This window comes from Chiloscyllium punctatum, chromosome 8, assembly GCF_047496795.1.
Source record: "Chiloscyllium punctatum isolate Juve2018m chromosome 8, sChiPun1.3, whole genome shotgun sequence".
Classification (NCBI taxonomy): Eukaryota; Metazoa; Chordata; class Chondrichthyes; order Orectolobiformes; family Hemiscylliidae; genus Chiloscyllium; species Chiloscyllium punctatum.
This window is the reverse complement of record NC_092746.1, coordinates 51876173-51894918: the sequence shown is the minus strand read 5'-3', so window position 1 is coordinate 51894918 and position 18746 is coordinate 51876173. Positions and strand designations below refer to the sequence as shown.

Below are 18746 nucleotides of genomic sequence, written 5' to 3'. Positions count from 1 at the left end.
TATGCCTTCTTCACCGCACTATTTACCTGGGTGGCAACTTTCAAAGATCTGTGTACATGGACACCAAGATCCCTCTGCTCATCCACACTACCAAGTAGTCTACCATTAGCCCAGTAATCCATCTTCTTGTTACTCCTACCAAAGTGAATGACTTCACACTTAGCTACATTGAATTCCATTTGCCACCTTTCTGCCCAGCTCTGCAACTTATCTATATCCCACTGTAACCTGCCACATCCTTCTTCGCTGTCCACAACTCCACCGACTTTCGTGTCATCCGCAAACTTGCTCACCCAGCCTTCAAGCCCCTCCTCCAGGTCATTTATAAAAATGACAAACAGCAATGGTCCCAAAACAGATCCTTGCGGAACACCGCTAGTAACTGCACTCCAAGATGAACCTATACCATCAACTACTACCCTCTGTCTCCTTCCAGCCAGCCAATTCCTAATCCAAACCTCTAATGCACCCTCAATGCCATACCTCCGTAGTTTTTGCATTAGCCTGCCATGGGGTACCTTATCGAACGCATTGCTAAAATCCATATACACCACATCTACTGCTTTACCCTCGTCCACTTCCTTGGTCACCTTCTCAAAGAACTCAATAAGGTTTGTGAGGCACGACCTGCCCTTCACAAAACCATGCTGACTATCCTTGATCACATTATTCCTATCCAGATGTTCATAAATCTTATCCCTTACAATTCTCCCTAAGACTTTGCCCACAACAGAAGTGAGACTCACTGGCCTATAGTTACTCGGGCTATCCCTGCTCCCCTTCTTGAACAAGGGGACCACATCTAAAACATCTTCTCCAATTAATCCTCTCCTCTTATGCAGGCACTACCAGCAGCCAGGGAACATCCAAGATCCATCATCTCTAAGGGGAAGCCAGTGATACACCCAACAAGGTATTTACTTGCTGAGAGATAAATAGGAGGGGGTGGGGTTGGGGAGAAAGTAGCTAAGAAAGCGACAGGTGGATGAAGGTGAGGGAGAAGGTGATAGGTCAGAGGGGTAAGTGATGGGCAGGCCTGGAGGGCGGTACAGAGTTGGAAGCTTGGAACTGGGATTATGTGGGGGAGGGGAAATGAGGAAGCTGTTGAAATCCACATTTTATCCCATGGTTGCAGGGTCCCAAGGTGGAATATGAGGCCGCCTTCCTCCTGATATCAGGTGGTAACAGTTTAGTGGTGGAGGAGGCCCAGAACCTGCATGTCCTTGACAGAGTGGGAGGGGGAGTTGAAGTGTTCAGCCACAGGGCGGTGGGGTTGGTGAGTGAGGGTGTCCCAGAGATGTTCTCTGGTTTGGCTTTGAGCTGGGACAGGACTAACTGCAGTTAGAGTTGACGGTGGCGCATGGCTGATAGCGTGGAGCAGAGGATCTGGAAAAAGAATTGTTGTTGAAGGTTTTGGATTTGGAGTGTGTACTGGGGATGCTGTTCAGGTCCAAACTGGGTTGGTCTGAATAGGGTCCAGAGTCCATGTGGGACTAGACTGGCTGTGCTTTTCAAGCAACACACTCACAACTCTGATCTCCAGCATCTAATGTCCTCACTTCCGCCTAGTTGATTTTAACTTTACTTCATAGCCTTGTCGAAGGATGCCTACCTTGAAGAAATTCTCCTCCTCTCTCTACAAAGATCTCAGTGAGTCCCTCACTGTACCCCCCCCCCCCCCCCAAAGTCCTCTCCTCTGCCCTGAAGCTCTTCAGCCACGTCCTCAAGCAGACTCACTACCACAGCCACATCACCTTCCTCAGTGCCTGCCTCCGACAGTCTGACTCTGGACTTCATTCAGAACAACACAGTTTGGAACTGAACAGGATACCCAATACAATGCCTCTTCATCTGTTTCACCATCAGGTTCCCTTCTAGACTTGATGGCAAGAATTCCCAAGTACCAACCTCGTTTATGACCAAGCATCAACGATCTGGTTAAACATATTGCTTTTCCCAGGACTGAAACATCTGTGGAGCTCTTTGATCAAACATCAGCCTGAAATTAACATTCAGATCAGACCTTGCCTCACAACAGTTTGTTTGTTCTTTTGTTTAACACAGCTACTGCTCATATTCCAAAGGCAATCTCAGCTCATAGTTCACAGATCCAAACCAAAATTGATAAAACTACAAAATAGAACTAATGAAAATTCAGCAAGGGCTCTAACACAGGCAGAAGACTTGGTTGACCTACACAGTCAGGAACAAAGCATAAGACAGATGTCCCAGAGGCACATTGGGCTGAAGGAAGAAGGAGTATTCTAACATTTTTACTACTGTGGTGGTTCAGGCATGTGAGTACTTGGCTATCTCTATGAAAAGGTTGAAGGCCACTATGAATATCCAGATCTAGTGGAACATCTGGTGACTGAGGGATATGTACTACAACCTGCACTCCATCATATAAGGCATGGGTGCTCAAAGTCAATGGCAAGCGCTCCTTCGACAAGGAGACAGTGCTGGCAGCAGGCATCCATTGGGAACAGGAACAACATACCGGCACCCAGGAGCTTCTGCCTGGGACTTTCCAGCAATGCTTGTCTTTGCCACCTCTGCCACCCTGTGATCCAAAACCTGCAGCAATTCAAGGTCTAGGTCCAAAAGCATGGGTGAACAACTACTCAAGTCTTTTCAATGGAATGCACTGGCATTGAAATCTGGGCCATGTACAGTGGGTACCTCACATGCTTACTATCCTTCATAGTGCAATTGTCTGCCAAAAAAAGTTCCCAAATTTGGTCATCTTGAAAGCATGTTTCCATAATGGTTGTATGATCATTTCCATTAATCTCTATTTGTGCTGTTAATTAATTTATTTTGTTCTGAATGCTATGCGCATTCAAGTAAAGAACTATTAATTTTGCCTTTTTACAATATTTCCCCTTTTACCCTATTTATGTATATTGTTATCCAAGTAGCGGCCCTGTAATGCTGCCATATCCATTTGCTTTGTAAGCTGACATTTCCCCTCCTCCAAACTGTTTATCTGCTTTTTCTTCCCATTTTTATATTCGTTTACATATGGAATCAAGGGTAATCTGGAAATTATAATTTTTGAGGAAATTAGAATTCTTGCTAATTTCCTACCTAGCCCCCAAAATTCTGACTGTAGGACCACACTCTCCTTTCTATCTATCTCAGTGATACTGATATGGACTAAATTGCTAACTGTTTACCCTCAGCTCAGAGAATGATCTGCAGCCATTCAATGTCATTTCAGACCTGGCTCTAGAGAGGCATCATACTATCTTGACATATTGCCTCACACCAGAGAGGCAGTGTACTATCTTGGACTTAGATCTTCAACCACAGAAACACCCTCTACTTTCTTAACTATGGATTCTCCTGTCAGTATTGCCTTTCCAGTGTTCTTTGTGCCTTTCCTCCTACCTATCAGGGAGAGATGATAGTGTAGTGGTACTGTTGTTGGACTAGTAATCAAGAGACCAGGTAAAAAATCTGACTTTAAAAGTCTAATGATGACCATTAAGGCATCGTTTGATTGCCGTGAAGAAAAAAAGATCCGATATGTACTTTAGGGAAGGAAACCTAATCTGGCCTACATAAGATTCCAGATTTGCAGCAATGTGGTTGCCTCTGAATAGGCCTGCTAAACCACTCAGTTGTATCTAAACATTAAAATAGCTCAAAAAACGAAAGAAACTGAACAGACCACCTGGCATCACAATCCAAAACAGCAAAATCTGGGAGTGAATGCCAAAATTGGTAGAGTTGTCTCAGATTAGAAACATAGAAAATAGGAGCAGGAATAGGCAATTCTGCCCTTAAAGCCTTCTCCACCATAGAATATGATTGTGGCTGTGCAACAAGCTCAGTACTCAGTACTTTCTTCCCTTACCCATTGATTCCTTTAGCACTAAGAACTATATTTTCTTAAAAACATTTGATGTTGTCATCTGCTCCCTGTAGCAGAGAATTACACCAACTCGCCACTCTCTTGGAAAATAAATTTTCCCTCATCTCAATCCTAAATGTCGTACCATGTATCTTTAACTGTGACCTGTTGTTCTGGACTCCACAGTCATCCTTCATTTGTTTACCCTATCTAAACCTGTTCAAATTATATACGTTTCTACGAGATCACCCTTCATTCTTCTGAATTCCACTGAATATAATCCTAACTAATCCACTCTGTCTTCATAGGTCAATCCCGCCATTCAGGAATCAGTCTGATAAACCTTTGTTGTATTTCTTCCATAGACAGAACATTCTTCCTGAGATACGAAGTCTAAAACTGCACACAAAACTCCAGGTGTGGTCTCCTGTACAATTGCAGCAAAACATCCCTCCTTTGTATTCAAATCCTTTTCTATGAAGGCCAACATGCTATTTGCCGTCTTTTTCACTGACTGCTCCTACCTGTTTACTTTCAATGATTGGTGGACAAGGACATTTGGGTTTTATTGCACCTTTCTCTTTCTCAACATATTGCCTTTCAGATAATAATATGACTTCTTGTTTTTTGCTACCAAAGTCAATAACCTCACAATGATACACATTCTACTTAATCTGTGAAGCATTTGTCCTTTCATTCAACTTGTCCAAATCATACTGAAACATCTCTGCATCCCCTACACAACTCAGCTTCCCACCCAGTTTTTTGTCATCTGCAAACATGGAAAGATTGCATTTAGTTCCCTCATCTAAATCATTGATGTATATTGTGAATCGCTGAGGTCTTACCACCAATCCCTGCAGTACCCCAATAATTGCTGCCTGCTGCTTGAAAAAAGACCCATTTATTCCTACTCTTTGTGTCCTGTCTGCCAACAAGTTCTCTATCCATGTCAGTACACTGCCTCCAATCCTGTGAGCTTTACTTTTATATGCTAGTCTCTTGTGCAAGACCTTATTAAGAGCCTTCTGAAAGTCCAAGTGAACCACATCCACAGCTCCCTGTTATGAGTTCTACTAGTTAATCCTTGAAAAGTTCCACGAGTTTTGTCAAGCATTGTTTCCCAATTTGTTAAGTCATGCTGACCCCGTCTGATCCATGTATTCCAATTGCTTTGCTATTAAGTCTTACAATGGACTCGATCATTTCCCCACTACCGATGCCAGGCTAACCAGTCTATAAGTCCCTGTATTCTCTCTGCCTCCATTTTAAATAGTGAGGTTACATTTGCTGCTCTACAATCTGAATGAGCTGTTCCAGAATCTATAAAAAAGATGACCAACAATCAATCTATTTCTAGGTCCACTTCCTTAAGTACTCCTGAATGTAGATATCTGGTCCAGTAGATTTATTTGCCCTAAATTCCGCCATTTTCCTACTAATTACTGATTTCCTTCAGTTCCTCCCGTTCATTACATCCCACATTCTCCAACATTTGTGGGATGTTATTTGTGTCCTCCTCTGTGAAGACAGAACCAAAATATTTAATTGCTTAAATTTGTACCCCGTTATAATTTACCCTGCATATGACTAAAAGGGACCTGCTTGTCATTAATCATTGTCCTCCTTTGCTAAAATCTAAACTGCTCCCAAATCTCAAATCTGCTTTTTTTGGGCCAATTTGTATGCCCTTTCCTTGGATCTAATACTATCACTAATTTCCCATGTTAGCTATGGTTAGGTCAACTTGTCCCTTTTTTTTGCCAGAGAGAAATGAACAAGTGTTGTAGTTCCTTCACATGTTGTTTAAAGGCTTGCCATTACCTATCCCATTCAGGACCAGAATCTCAGAATCAATTACATCACTCTCCATCTAAATGGAGAATTCTATCGTATTATGGTCACTCTATCCCAAAGGACCTTGCACAGCTAGATTGGAATTATTCTTTTCTCATTACACAATATCCAGTCTAGGATGGCCTGTTCTCTAGTTAGTTCCTCAACATACTGATCTAGAAACCCAAACCATATACATTTTAGGAATTTCACTCTACAGTACAGGTAGACGATCCTTTATCCAAAATGCTCAGGATCAGCTGTTTTTCGGATTTTGGAATTTTTCGGTTTTCACAATAAGTGACAGTTTAATGGTAAAATTTTGAAAAAATCTTACCGGAGGAGCAGACTTCTAAGTAAGAATAGGCCTTCGGTGCTTGGCCACGCCCTCCCAAGTCGCATCTGAGTGACGCACATCAAGTGGATGTCGAGTTGGGGGTGTTCACAAAAAACCCCAGGCCTTTCCGTGCTTGGCCATGCCAAGTGACATCTGAGTGACATGCATCAAATGGGTGTCAACTTGGGTTAACTGTTTGCATGCCAAACAACCTTGTTAATGAAAAAAAATACTTCACAAAAAAACCTTCAGATTTCAGAGCTTTTCGATTTTCAGATAAAGGATCTTCTTCCTGTATTGTTGCAGATTTGATTTGCTCAATTTATATGCAGAATAAAGTTGCTCATGATTACATTGTATCTTAATTGTTTGCATCTCTAAGTTCCTGTTAACTGCCTCCCTCAATGTTACCACTACAGTTTTGGGTCCATAAACAACCCCCATTATTGTTGTATGCACTTTCTAAGTTCTGTCCATATAATTTCCACCTCAGAGGAGCTAATATGATTCCTCACTATTGTATTAGTATGTCTTTATCCAGCAATGCTACCCCACTTGCTTTTCCTTTTTGACTGTCCTGGATATTCAGTTCCCATCCCTATTGCAGCCCCATCTCTATAATCCCAACTGTAATATTCCTTTAACGTCTGTTTGTAGATTAATTCATTCACTTTATTTCAATGGTCTGTGCATTGAGCCGCACAGGGCCTCAAGGCTTATCTTTTTAACATTCTTCGCCCCACTCACGCTATTTTTTTCTGTCTCTATTTGAATCTTGTCTTTGAATTTTCTGCCTATCACTTTTCTTATTTCCCATCCTGTCTTCTGTCTTTTACCCTTGTTTCTCTCTCTTCTGTCTCCCTTGTAGAGGTTCCCATTTCCCTGCCATTTTGGTTTAAACCTCCCCTTCGTCAAGCAACATCCTGGCATACTCATACTTATAGTATCATACCTTACCGATGTTGCCTGGGGCATTATTATCCATTGGGTATGTCCTGTCCCATTGGCAGGACAGACCCAGCAAAGCTGGCAACAAAGTGGCATTCAGTTGAGAGGAAGTTGTCCCAGTCCTCACCCCTATGATGCCTTATAGCATCAAGTGAAACTTAGGCAATAAAACCTCCTGTTGATTTATCACATTCTGCCATATAAATACATCTTCTGATTTCCTTATGCTTTGTAGATAGTGGAAAGGTATAAGTCAGGATGTGATGGAGTACTCCCCAATTTCCTCATTTCCTCCCCAACACAGCTCCAGTAGCACTCGAGCAGCTTTAGACCATCCAGGTCAAATCAGCCCATTTGATTGGCACCACATCTTCAAACATTCACTTCCTTCACCACCGATGCACAGTAGTGGCCGTATGTAGCACCTACAAGATGCACCTTAGAAAGCACCCTCAAAAGCTGTGATTGCCACCATCTAGAAGGACAAGGACAGCAGATGCATAGGAACTGCATCACCTCCAAGTCCTTCTGCAAGCCACCCACCATCATGACTTGGAAATATATCACTGTCCCTTCAGTATTGCTGGGTCAAAATTCTGGGATTTTTTTCCTAACAGCACTGAGAGTCTACCTATACCAAATGAACTACAGAGGTTGAAGGAAAGCTGTTTTTGCACTATTTTAAGGACTAGTTGGGATGGGCAATATGTGTTGGCTCAGCAAATGAAGCCCACACCTTATGAATCAATTTAAAAAAACTTATTTACAGGCCTGCTCCAGTTCCAGACTCTTCTTAGGTAAATAATGTATTAGTAAAGGCCTGCAGAATACCAGTCCAACAACATAACCACAATGCTAATTCCTAAAACTTGTTAACTGATTACTCATTTCACTTGAATATTTATGCAATATTTGCATTCACAAAGCTGGGGTTAGTCATTTATTATGTGGAAAATCCATTTCACAAACTTATCTTTACCATTCCAAAGTGTTATGTGTTGCACTTCCTGATACCTTGCTTTGCAACAATTTCTAAATCAGAAGCAAAAACAGAAGTTGCTGGAAAAACTCTGCAGTCTGGCAGCATCTGTGGAGAGAAATCAAAGTTAACATTTCGGATCTGGTGACCCAAAACATTAACTTTGTTCTCTCTCCATGGATGCTGGCAGACCTGCTGAGTTTTTCCAGCAACCTCTGTTTTTGTTTCTGATTTACAACATCTGCAATACTTTCAGTTCTTATTACCAATTTCTGAATGACTGCTGGATCTCAATTTTCATTGTGCCTGCTATATTTTTGAAACTGTAAAAGTCGTTTTGGTAAAAATGCAATTTAATCATTGTTTTAACAATTTTATATCATTTGTTCGTAGCGCTTAAGTACAAGTGACCATTTTCCATCAGTAGATTTTCTACGTCTGTTCACAAATATCAACAAATCCCCCTTATCAGAATAAATAAATGGTGAATAAACTACACTGCACCATTGCATTCAGTGCGCCAAGCACACCACTCAAAATGTCTTGATGATTTGTATGAAAGTTTAAGATCCCAGAAATTACAAAACAACAAGTAATAGCAAAGATTACTGCAAATCTCAGAATCAAAAGAGACTGACAGTGCAATGGGTGTTAGGATAGGTAATTTGCGGTGTTAAATACCGCACCCAGTTTTGTCTTTTTCTGAGCAGCTGATTTCATTTTTCTTCATGCATGTCTACTTGCTGTGTCTGGAGATTTATCATGAGAAATTAGTTTTATACATTTACTATAAGTGTTTACTATAAATTGTGGGTGGCACGGTGGCACAGTGGTTAGCACTGCTGCCTCACAGAGCCAGAGACCCAGGTTTTTCCCAGCTCAGGCGACTGTGTGGAGTTTGCACATTCTCCCTGTGTCTGCGTAGTTTTCCTCCGGGTGCTCAGGTTTACTCCAACAGTCCAAAAATGTGCAGGTTAGGTGAATTGGCCATGCTAAATTGCTCATAGTGTTAGGGGCAGGGGTAAATGTAGGGGAATGGGTCTGGGTGGGTTGCGCTTCGGCGGGTCGGTGTGGACTTGTTGGGCTGAAGGGCCTGCTTCCACACTGTAAGTAATCTAATCTAATCTAAAATAAAAGAAGTGTCTCAGTGGTCCCACAGGTTAGTCCACACTGTTGTTTAACCTCCATTCTGGGCATGAATTGATTGCAAATTTATTTAACAGAAGTACTTTCCAATTAAAAAAGCATACCATGTAAAAGGTCAGGACAGTTTCAAGTAAATCTCTCATGATTTCATATGCACTGCCACAAATTGTCCATAATTTAACCACCTTGTAAATAAGTTGTCACCTTTATTTAAAGACCACAAAACCACATGGGTCAAATTGTGGTTGCTCTGCAGTTGGGATTAAGGCTGATACCATTTCTTATGAAAATTCTTAAATTTACCAAAAATAAGATCAACTTTCCCAATTATTCAACTGTCATGTCATTGGTTTTCAGTACTTGTTTGATCCATTTTTATATTCATGATCCTGCATTATTTAGCAGTGTGTTTTAAGAATATATATCTAAACCTTTACATTCTTTTGTCTGCCATTAAATTTTGTTAAATTCTGTTATGAATCACAGCCACATAGTCTGCTGGATGGTCAATTTCTGCCTTACTGAAAGGACCTAACCTGAGCTAATCCAAGGGTGGTGATAACAGCTAGACCGCCAGCTCTGAAAGCATGAGAGTTTCTATGAGTGAAATCTGCGGCGTGATAAAGAGAGAAGACCCACCACATTTTACAGAAATCAGGGAGCCACAGGGTTTTTGACCAGAAAACAAAAAACAGTTTATAAGTTTTAGATGTTGTATCTTTGCACACATTTTCAAAATATTCAGAGACCAGTAGCCCCAGAACATAGTAAGTGAGACAACATTTCCTTGACTCCCAGAACGAAGATTTGCCCACAGGAAAGATAGGTGCTGTTTGGGGATGTTCTTATGGTTGCCTGATACAAAGAGGGGGCTCACATGCAGGTATTAAATGTGGAAGTGGGATGTGGTTCGCAGTCACCCCACCTTGCCCTTGATTTGGTCCCACTTTCGTGCAACAATAGTGCAGTCTGAGGGACTCATTCCACAATGACCGCCTGTCCGCACTGGTTAATCACATAGCTGGGTTCTGGTTCTCCGGCATTCCATCTAATTATGTTCATTTCTGACTGCCAGGCCTGGATAATTTCATCCTCTGTCTCTCCATATGGCTTCAACCCAAATCATGTGTGTTTCACTGTTGCAAATATGAATCTTCACCACGGGCAGAGTTCGAACCTTTTTGTTTTGGTTGTTTCATCCTGTGTTGCTCCTCCAACCCCAGTCTGTTTCCAAAACATTAGATGAGATTATTTGTAATTTACTTTGGATGATAAGGGTGGGGAGGGCAGATTTGGCTATCGTCAGAGTTTCTATTTGCATCTTCCTGATATTATCGCCAATACAAAGCCTCTCTGAGCAACTGACTTTAATGTGAAATGGACTGAGGCATCTCTTGCTTTGGTAATATGAGGAAGTAAATTTTCAAAGAACTTGAAATCAAAAGTTGATAGATTGTAATTCTTTGCTGTGGTTTGGCTTATACAACACAGCATTCTATGGCCATTAGTTATGGGTAATTATCTTTCACGACTATCTTTAGCACATATTCATACGAAGTAAAGATAACAAGTAGCCTTGTTATTTATGAACTATCTTTGTACGAGGTATCCATTTAGCTCCAGACTTCATGGTTCTTTCCTGTCATGATTAAAGACTCATTTATAAGCAATGGAGATTGATTTTATTGATAAATGAGAAGAGTCAAGCCCCTGAATCCATTCCCCATATCACTGAAGGAAGAATTACAATCTGTTTTTACCATGTCACTTGCTATATTCAACAGTAAACAGAGCCGCAGGGATTGCTGGTCGGCATCACCTGCCAGGCACACAGAGTTGAGATCAATTAACAGGATTCAAGACACTAGATATAATCAGTTCTCCTTATGGAACAAGTACAACCAGATAGCAATGACAGATAGAGTTTGGATTTTGCCATAACAGATAGCACTGAACAGACATCACCTGTCATTGACATGGATCTTGGCGAATGATGATGACACATTACATAAGTAGCCTGTCATTTGCTATGGTTTGTGCTAATGTAGTGACAGTTGCAGTACCACATATTAACATTAATCAATCGTTTCCCACTAGAACAGAAGTCTAAATAATATGACATTTACTGTCTGTCAGTATTCTATTGATGATTTACAAGTAACAGCACAGTACAAAGAAAAGCAACATTAAAGTTATTTTAGTATAGTGTTGTGAATGCTATTTTTTAATGCATTGTCACATATGCTTCTGATCTTTCTACTGTGTATTGTGTATACACAAACCAAGTTGCTAAATATGTAGATTTAATACCGGATTCATGAAGTATAATTATTAGCTGTGTCGGTTTGGTCCTGTTGATTTTCTTTTCATACGTTTGATTCTGATGTGAGTTTGCATAATTGCATATTTGTACTTTTTTTTGTTAATTCACTACAATCGGTGGAATAAAAATTAAAGTACTCAATGGTAGAACACAGCCAGATGGTGAACAATAAAACTGGGCCCATGTGTTTACACACTTACACAGAAATTCATACTTTTCTGGATGGCTACAGCTCCAACAACACTTAATAAGCTTGAAACCAGCCAGGACAAAGTAGCCCACTTGATTGGCACCATATCCACAGACATCCACTCTCTCCACCATCGACACTCAATGCTGTCTACAAGATATATTGTAGAAATTCACCAAAGGTCCTTAGGCAACATCTTCCAAATCTGACAACTTCCATCTTGGACAAGGGCAATAAACACATACGAATACCACCACCTGTAAGTTTCTCTCCTAGCCAGTTGCCATCCTGACTTGGAAAAATATTGCCATTATGTCACTGTTACTGGTTCAAAATCCTGGAATTCCCTCTCTAACTGCATTGTGAATCAACCAACAGCAATGGTGTCAGAAGGTAGCTCACCGCCACCTTCTCTTGAGGCGACTAGGGATGGGTAATAAATGCTGCCCAGCCAGTAACACCCTGATGCCATGAATGAATTTTTTTTAAAAATGCACATTGCATCTCATTTGTCTCCAGTCTGAGGAGTCAGTTTCTGTCTCCTTTCAGTACGTGAGCACAGGTGAGTCACCAGTTAATGTCCTACACCAGATAACCATTAGGTTATCCAGGATCTAAGGACACTTGGAAGATTACTCAACATTTACTATCTCTGTAGCGATTGTCTTTAATATACTTGGATACAACCCATTAAGTCCAGGGCCTTTAGTCCCGTTAGTTCCTATGTACTTTATTTCGCATGATTGTCATTTTGTTTATTTCCTCCCCACTTTTGTCCTTTGATTATATAATACTTCAGAACACTATTTGGGTCTTCTACTGTGAAGATCGATGCAAAGTATTTATTCAACTCCTCTGCCGTTTCCCTCATTTCTCATTATTATTTTCCTGGCCCCATTCGAAGGAGCCTATGCTTGCTTTGGTATACCATTCAACAGGGAAGTCTTTTGGAGCAAGTATCAAGCTGACATTGTCAGGTACTCACTCTGACCTTTAGGTTGAGAATTCTTGATCTGTAGTTTGTTTGCTGTCTTTGGTGAGGTTGGAAGCTGAGCATTAATAAGGCATCACTTATTAATGTTGTTCATCAGTCATGTAACAAGCAATAATCCTCCATAATTAGCAACTTGCTAGTTCCTTAAGTGAAACTCTCCTTGCTGCTTAGTAGATGCATAAAAGATGCAGCAAGATGCTCCCAGGTCCTGATAGGCCTTGTTGAATTGCTAACTCGATTCTGCCGCAGATCTTGCTCTAGCCCATGTCATTCAAGCCACTATAACATTCTGCCCATTGTCACTTTTGAAAGATGTTCAGTGACTGGATCCTCAACAGTCCTGAATGACCTGTTGAAAACCTTGCAGTTAGCCCCTCTGCTATTGCTCGGCAGATTTAAATATTGCCTCTAGCAACTTGTGGACCTGTCTGTTACATGAATGTTACCAGTCAAAGATGGCTGCCTTTCTCAGTACAAAAAATTGAAGGACCTATTCACAAGAGATACACATTTCAATATATGCATCTCTCTTCAATCCAGTAACCACAATTTCAATCTCCTTAACAGTTTACTTAAATGATTACACATGTCAGTGGTTAGCACTGCTGCCTCACTGCACCAGGGTCCCAGGTTCGATTCCAGCCTCGGCGACTGTCTGTATGGAGTTTGCACATTCTCCCTGTGTCTGCGTGGGTTTCCTCCAGCTGCTCTGGTTTCCTCCCACAGTCCAAAGATGTGCAGGTCAGGTGAATTGGCCATGCTAAATTGCCCATAGTGTTAGGTATGTTAGTCAGAGGGAAATGGGACTGGGTGGGTTGCTCTTTGGAGGGGCGGTGTGGACTTGTTGGACCGAAGGACCTGTTTCCACACTGTAGGGAATCTAATCTAATGTACAGACATGTTATCTCAGACTTGCATGGCAGGTGAGACTTAAACCTGGACGTCTAGATAGAGTCACTACAGGTGAATCCTCAGTTCAACACCTGCCAATGTACAATTAACCTTCTGAGGAGGGTCTTGTGGTACAGTGCTAATATCCAGCCTTCTGCCAGAAATGAACCATGTCTGAATAGGTTGATAAATATTTTGTTTTAAATTAACATTCGATACAATTAGTTTCAAAGGCAGGGCAGGGTTTTCTCAATGTTCGGGTTTCCACCCCATCACCTGAAGGATTGGCTTGCATGCACCTCAAAAGCCTTTGCATAGTGATAGGAGCCTTGTTGCACTAAAGGTGGGATTTTTGCATCTCATTTGAGTGGATGTTCTGCCATGCAACTCTGTAGTCCCAGCAATGCTAGTGGCAACAGTAGCCAAACTGAGATTATAAAGAGACACTACTTTCCCCAAATCCCAGGTAAGTGTGGGGGCAAGGGGTAGGGAGAGTCCCACTGTGGGAAGGTGGGGAATGAAGCTGTGTGTAGGTATTGGAAGATCTTAATGGTGAAGCTGAGGTATTGGAACACTATTGGGCTCTTGAAAATGATTCCCACTTCCTTTCTCACCTGAGGCTTGAGCAGGGTAAAATATGCTGGGCTTCCCCTCTACCCCTGAACTCCCAATAGCCTCGGAATTAAGACTGAATAGGAGGTGTCCCTCAAGTGAACAATAAGTAACCTTAATTAATACAAGAGCAGATGGGTCACCCTAGGCCTCACCCAGCCCCTATAAACTATCTACAGATCATAGACATGCAGCAGAGAAGCAGACTCCCAGCTAAATGCCAGTAGGGACCCATAAAATTCTGCTCTTTTTTTTCTAATTTGAACCTGGTTCCGTTTCTAAACATTATGTTGATTGGTTAGTTTGACTTGTTTGGAGGATAATTATGGTTTTATACCAGTGAAGATGCTCATGAAATACATATTTGTTCATGAATAATCAAATAATCAAGATGTTTCCTAATTCCTCTATGTATTTTCCCAAGTGCGCTGTCAGTATTTGCTCTGTAGAGTATGTGGATATTGAACCTCTTTTGTTGTCATCCACTGCAGCTATCACCTATATTGCTGTAAGTTTTATTACCTTTCGTTTTTATTGTTTCAATAATATATGGCCTAATCTCCTCCCACAATCCTAAAAATTCAAGAAAGAAGAATGGGGTAAGATGGTTAAAAAAAAAGCTTTAAGTGTTGTCTCTAAATGTGCAGAACATTTGCGATAAAGTGAGTGAATTAATCTGCAAACTGACATTAAGGGAATAATACTGTTGAGATTACAGAGATGTAGCTGCAGGGTGAGCAGGGATGGGAACTGAATGTCCAGGACAGACAAAAAGGAAAAAGAAGTGGGGTAGCATTTCTGGTTAAAGAGGATAATAATACAATAGCGAGCAAGAATTTTAGCTTAAATGACGTGGAATCTATAATGGATAGAACATAGAAACACGAAAGTGCAGAAAACAATAGTGGGGATTGTGTATGAACCCCAAAACTGTACTGGCAAAGTTGAGGAAGGCAATAAACAGGAACTTTGAGATGCAAGCAATTAAGATATGGCTCTAATTATGGACAGCTTTAATTTGCATATAAATTGGGTAAAACATCACTGTCGAGGAAAAAGTCATATAGTGCATATGGGATAACTTTCTGGATCAATATTTTGAGGAACCAAATAGAGAATAGGGGGTATTGTGTAATGAAAAAGGAACAATTGGCAATTCTGTCTCAATAGAGAAGGATATCTTTGGTTACTCCCAAACTGTGACCAATTGCGTGACTTCGAACCATACTGCATTTCAGATGTCATCCCTGATCTGCGGTGTTTCAGATGATTTTCTCTGGGGCAGCAGTAAGGATCCAATGAGGAGAATTCTAACCAGGAAAAGGTTATTTCAATCCTCATATTCGAATTTCTGCCTTCAACTCACCCACTTGTACGTTTAATATGATAATGATGCCACAACCATCTCTCCTCAAAGTTAAAAATCACACAACACCAGATTATAGTCCAGCAGGTTTATTTGGAATTACAAACTTTCAGAGCACTGCTCCTTTGTCAGATAGCTAGTGGGACAGGATCAGAGGACTCAAAATGTATAGGGCACTGGCACCTCCACATCATCCTCTGCTCAACTTTGACTGTGGTTGACTAAGTTTCCAGGGCCTGACGAGATAGAGAAACAGAGTATGAATTATCTATTGTCACATATACCTCGAAAGATACATTGAAAAGCGTTTTGTCGCTGCAATCCAGTCCCATTTTGAATTACAAAAAGAATAAAAAGAAATTATTCTTCAAACACAGCTCCAGGGCTTCTGCAAGGTGTCCCAGGCCTCCTGGATTCCCCACTCTGGTTACAGCAATGACAACCCACCAAGAGTCCTCGCTTCAGGCATACCACAGCCAGGAGACCTTGCTCCTGGCATCCCTACATTCGGCAATTCACCGAGTTCACACTCCAGGCCTACTGCAGGCAGTAGTCCTGCTCCAGGTGCTACCACAGCTGACGGCCCACTGAGTCCACATTCCAGGCCTACAGCATTCCAGCCCCTTGACCCTGTTCCACCATTCAATGGGATTATGGCTGATCTGAGACCCAATAACCTCAACCAGGTGAAGATTGGTGAATCCAGGAGCTGAGTGTTTTTACATCTACTGACTGAAACTAGTGTGTATGCTTCGACAACTCTTGCACATGGCAACCTTTAGGAGAGAAATGCATTCTGTATCAATGTCTCTCCTGGCTTACTGCAGTCATGTGACCTCTGCCATGAAGCATTGACTTGGAATTTCCATCTTGCAAAGAATCTTAACGTCACCACTGTCTTGACACTCAAAACACTCCCAACCCTGACCTTCCCCTTGAAGCCTTCAATTTCGCTGCCCTACCTGAGTCCTCCAACCTCAAATTTTTCCACTCTAACCCAAGAGTTCTGATTTTCCTTCTGTCATTGCCAGGCTTTTGATCACTTCTTTACTATGCTACCAAGGTCCTTCTGCTGTTTCTGAATCCCAGCGTCAATAGAATCATGGGATTACTCCACTCCTCTTCCCCAGTTGACTCATTTCTATCCCCAGTTCAACCTTGCCTCCAACCAGACCCATTTCCAGGCTTATCAATCAGGCTAGTGTCTGAACAAGGATGTTTGTGATGTCATATGCATGGTATGGATTTAATACATTCCAATATGCATAAGAAATTCTGATTTCCGTGGGTTTTGTGCAACCTTCCAACCTCCCTCCTGCCAATTCCTCAGATAAACAACTGATCAGATCTATAATTCAGATTCAAATGAACAAAAATGAGCTAGTATTATTATTCCTATCTGGTATACCAGGGATTGTCAACTCCTTTCACAATATGTAGATTCTGGTCAAGGATTTAATTGGAGTTAGTAGCAACTCTTTATTTCTAATCAAACAATTTTCCAAAACAATCTACTTCGTCAGAAAGAATAATAAGTTGAATGAGATTGGTCCCTGTAGTAGGTAGTAAAAATTAAGTTGAGATCTTATCATCAGATCTTTCAGCCATTCTCTCTGACACACGTCAATAAAGGCTTATGTAGGAGTCATCCACTTACATCTGTAACATTCAAGCAGGATTAAGAACCCTCAACGAAAAAATAGATTCAATATATGATTATCGCCCTGCTTTCCCCTTGTCGACACCCGTCATCAGGAACGGTGTTAATTGGGAATTTTCAGACCTGCAGGTTTTAATTTTTCATTCAGCTAAGGAATGGAAAATCTGTTTGAGGAACAGTGATTTTCTGACCAGTGTTGCTTGGGAGTGCCTAAATCAGAAATCAATTGTATTATATTGGATTTTTTAGAATAGATGGTACCAAAACAGGTCTTTTGACTCAACTAATCCATTCAAGTGTTTATGCTCTACTTGAATCTCTTCTCACCTTTCCTTTTGTAAGGCGACCAAGGTAACTGTCTATTCCAAGGCACCTCGAACTGTGATTCTTGGATCACAACCTCTGAGGCAACAATGTCTGCTCTGGAGATTTCACTGAACTTGTATGCATGAGCTGCCCTTATAAATCCTCTTTTTCCTCTTAAATTGTGGGTGCTGCCTAACTAATAAGGTTTTGAGGCCTTTTAGCTCCTTTGAAAGAAAGTGAAAAATGGATTTTCAAAGTCCCTGACACCATTGTTAACCCCAATCACCACCACCACCACCATCCTCTCCCTTCCACCTCAACCCTCCTGCAACTTTGCTCTCAGTTCTTACTTAAGGGGATGTGGAAATTTTCAAGCCTTGAGATAAGGTCACAATGGAGAGGTAATTGAGGAAATATAAATCTATCCTCCCTTGTCTGCTTTTTGGGTGAGAATGTTTGTTCTGAGTTCCATACTTGAATTTGTGATCACTAACCTATATTGATATGTTCTTCACCAGGAGAAAATATTCTCAAAAACCTTTCAGAATTTAAAAATAATCTCTGTTAGGTCACCCCTCCAACCTCATTTTCATGACCCTGTTTGGCTTTTCCTGATTTACCCATGCATTTCTGGCAGAATTCTTGAAAGGCTTCTTTGCACTCTTTCCAATGTCCCTGCACATTTTTTATAATACAGCAACCAGAACTGCGTGCGGTTTTACAAATGTGGGCCAATCAATGTTTGATAATACATATGAAAGTAGTTGATACTTTTTATTCACTGATATGTTGTCAAGCATGCTGGTATTGTATACAACATGAAATGATCTATTCACTCCTTCCCACTGTTAACAAAGTATTTGCTTGATTTTTCACTATCTTTATTTAATTACAGGAAACGTGAGGAGGAAAACAAAAGAAAGGAGGCAGAGATTCAGAAGGAAAAAAAGAGATTGGAATCTGAATTAAATGTACAGCAAAAGGTAGCAAATCTAGAAATCAACTGCCAACTTGCAGATCTTTATCCAGTAAATGGGGAGAGCACTTCCCCTACCATTTCAGAACATGATCAGTTGGAGCTGAGAATTAGTGAAGACTTTAAAAGGAGTTCTAAAAGCAAATCTGAAAAGACAGCAAGGATAAGGCCTCTCTTGCAAACTTGGCGGAGTATAGACACAATTCGAAGTCACACTTCATCTACAGAAACTGGAAGAAGAGAAATAAAGAACAGAAAAGGTAAGGCAGCTTTCAGTACGTAGTTTTATATGCATTAGTTAAGAATAATTAGAAAATAAATAT

At 41.0% G+C, this 18746-nt stretch overlaps 1 protein-coding gene across 12 annotated transcripts in view; it reads left to right on the top strand.

The window, feature by feature from the left end:
- invs (inversin) overlaps nucleotides 1–18746 on the top strand; it is a 282226-nt gene that overhangs the window by 182057 nt on the left and 81423 nt on the right. For all 12 annotated transcript variants that reach the window (XM_072575544.1, XM_072575542.1, XM_072575547.1 and 9 more), the window contains one exon: nucleotides 18343–18683. In XM_072575544.1, the coding sequence (XP_072431645.1) occupies nucleotides 18343–18683 (341 nt within the window). The remainder of the gene's footprint in view (nucleotides 1–18342; nucleotides 18684–18746) is intronic.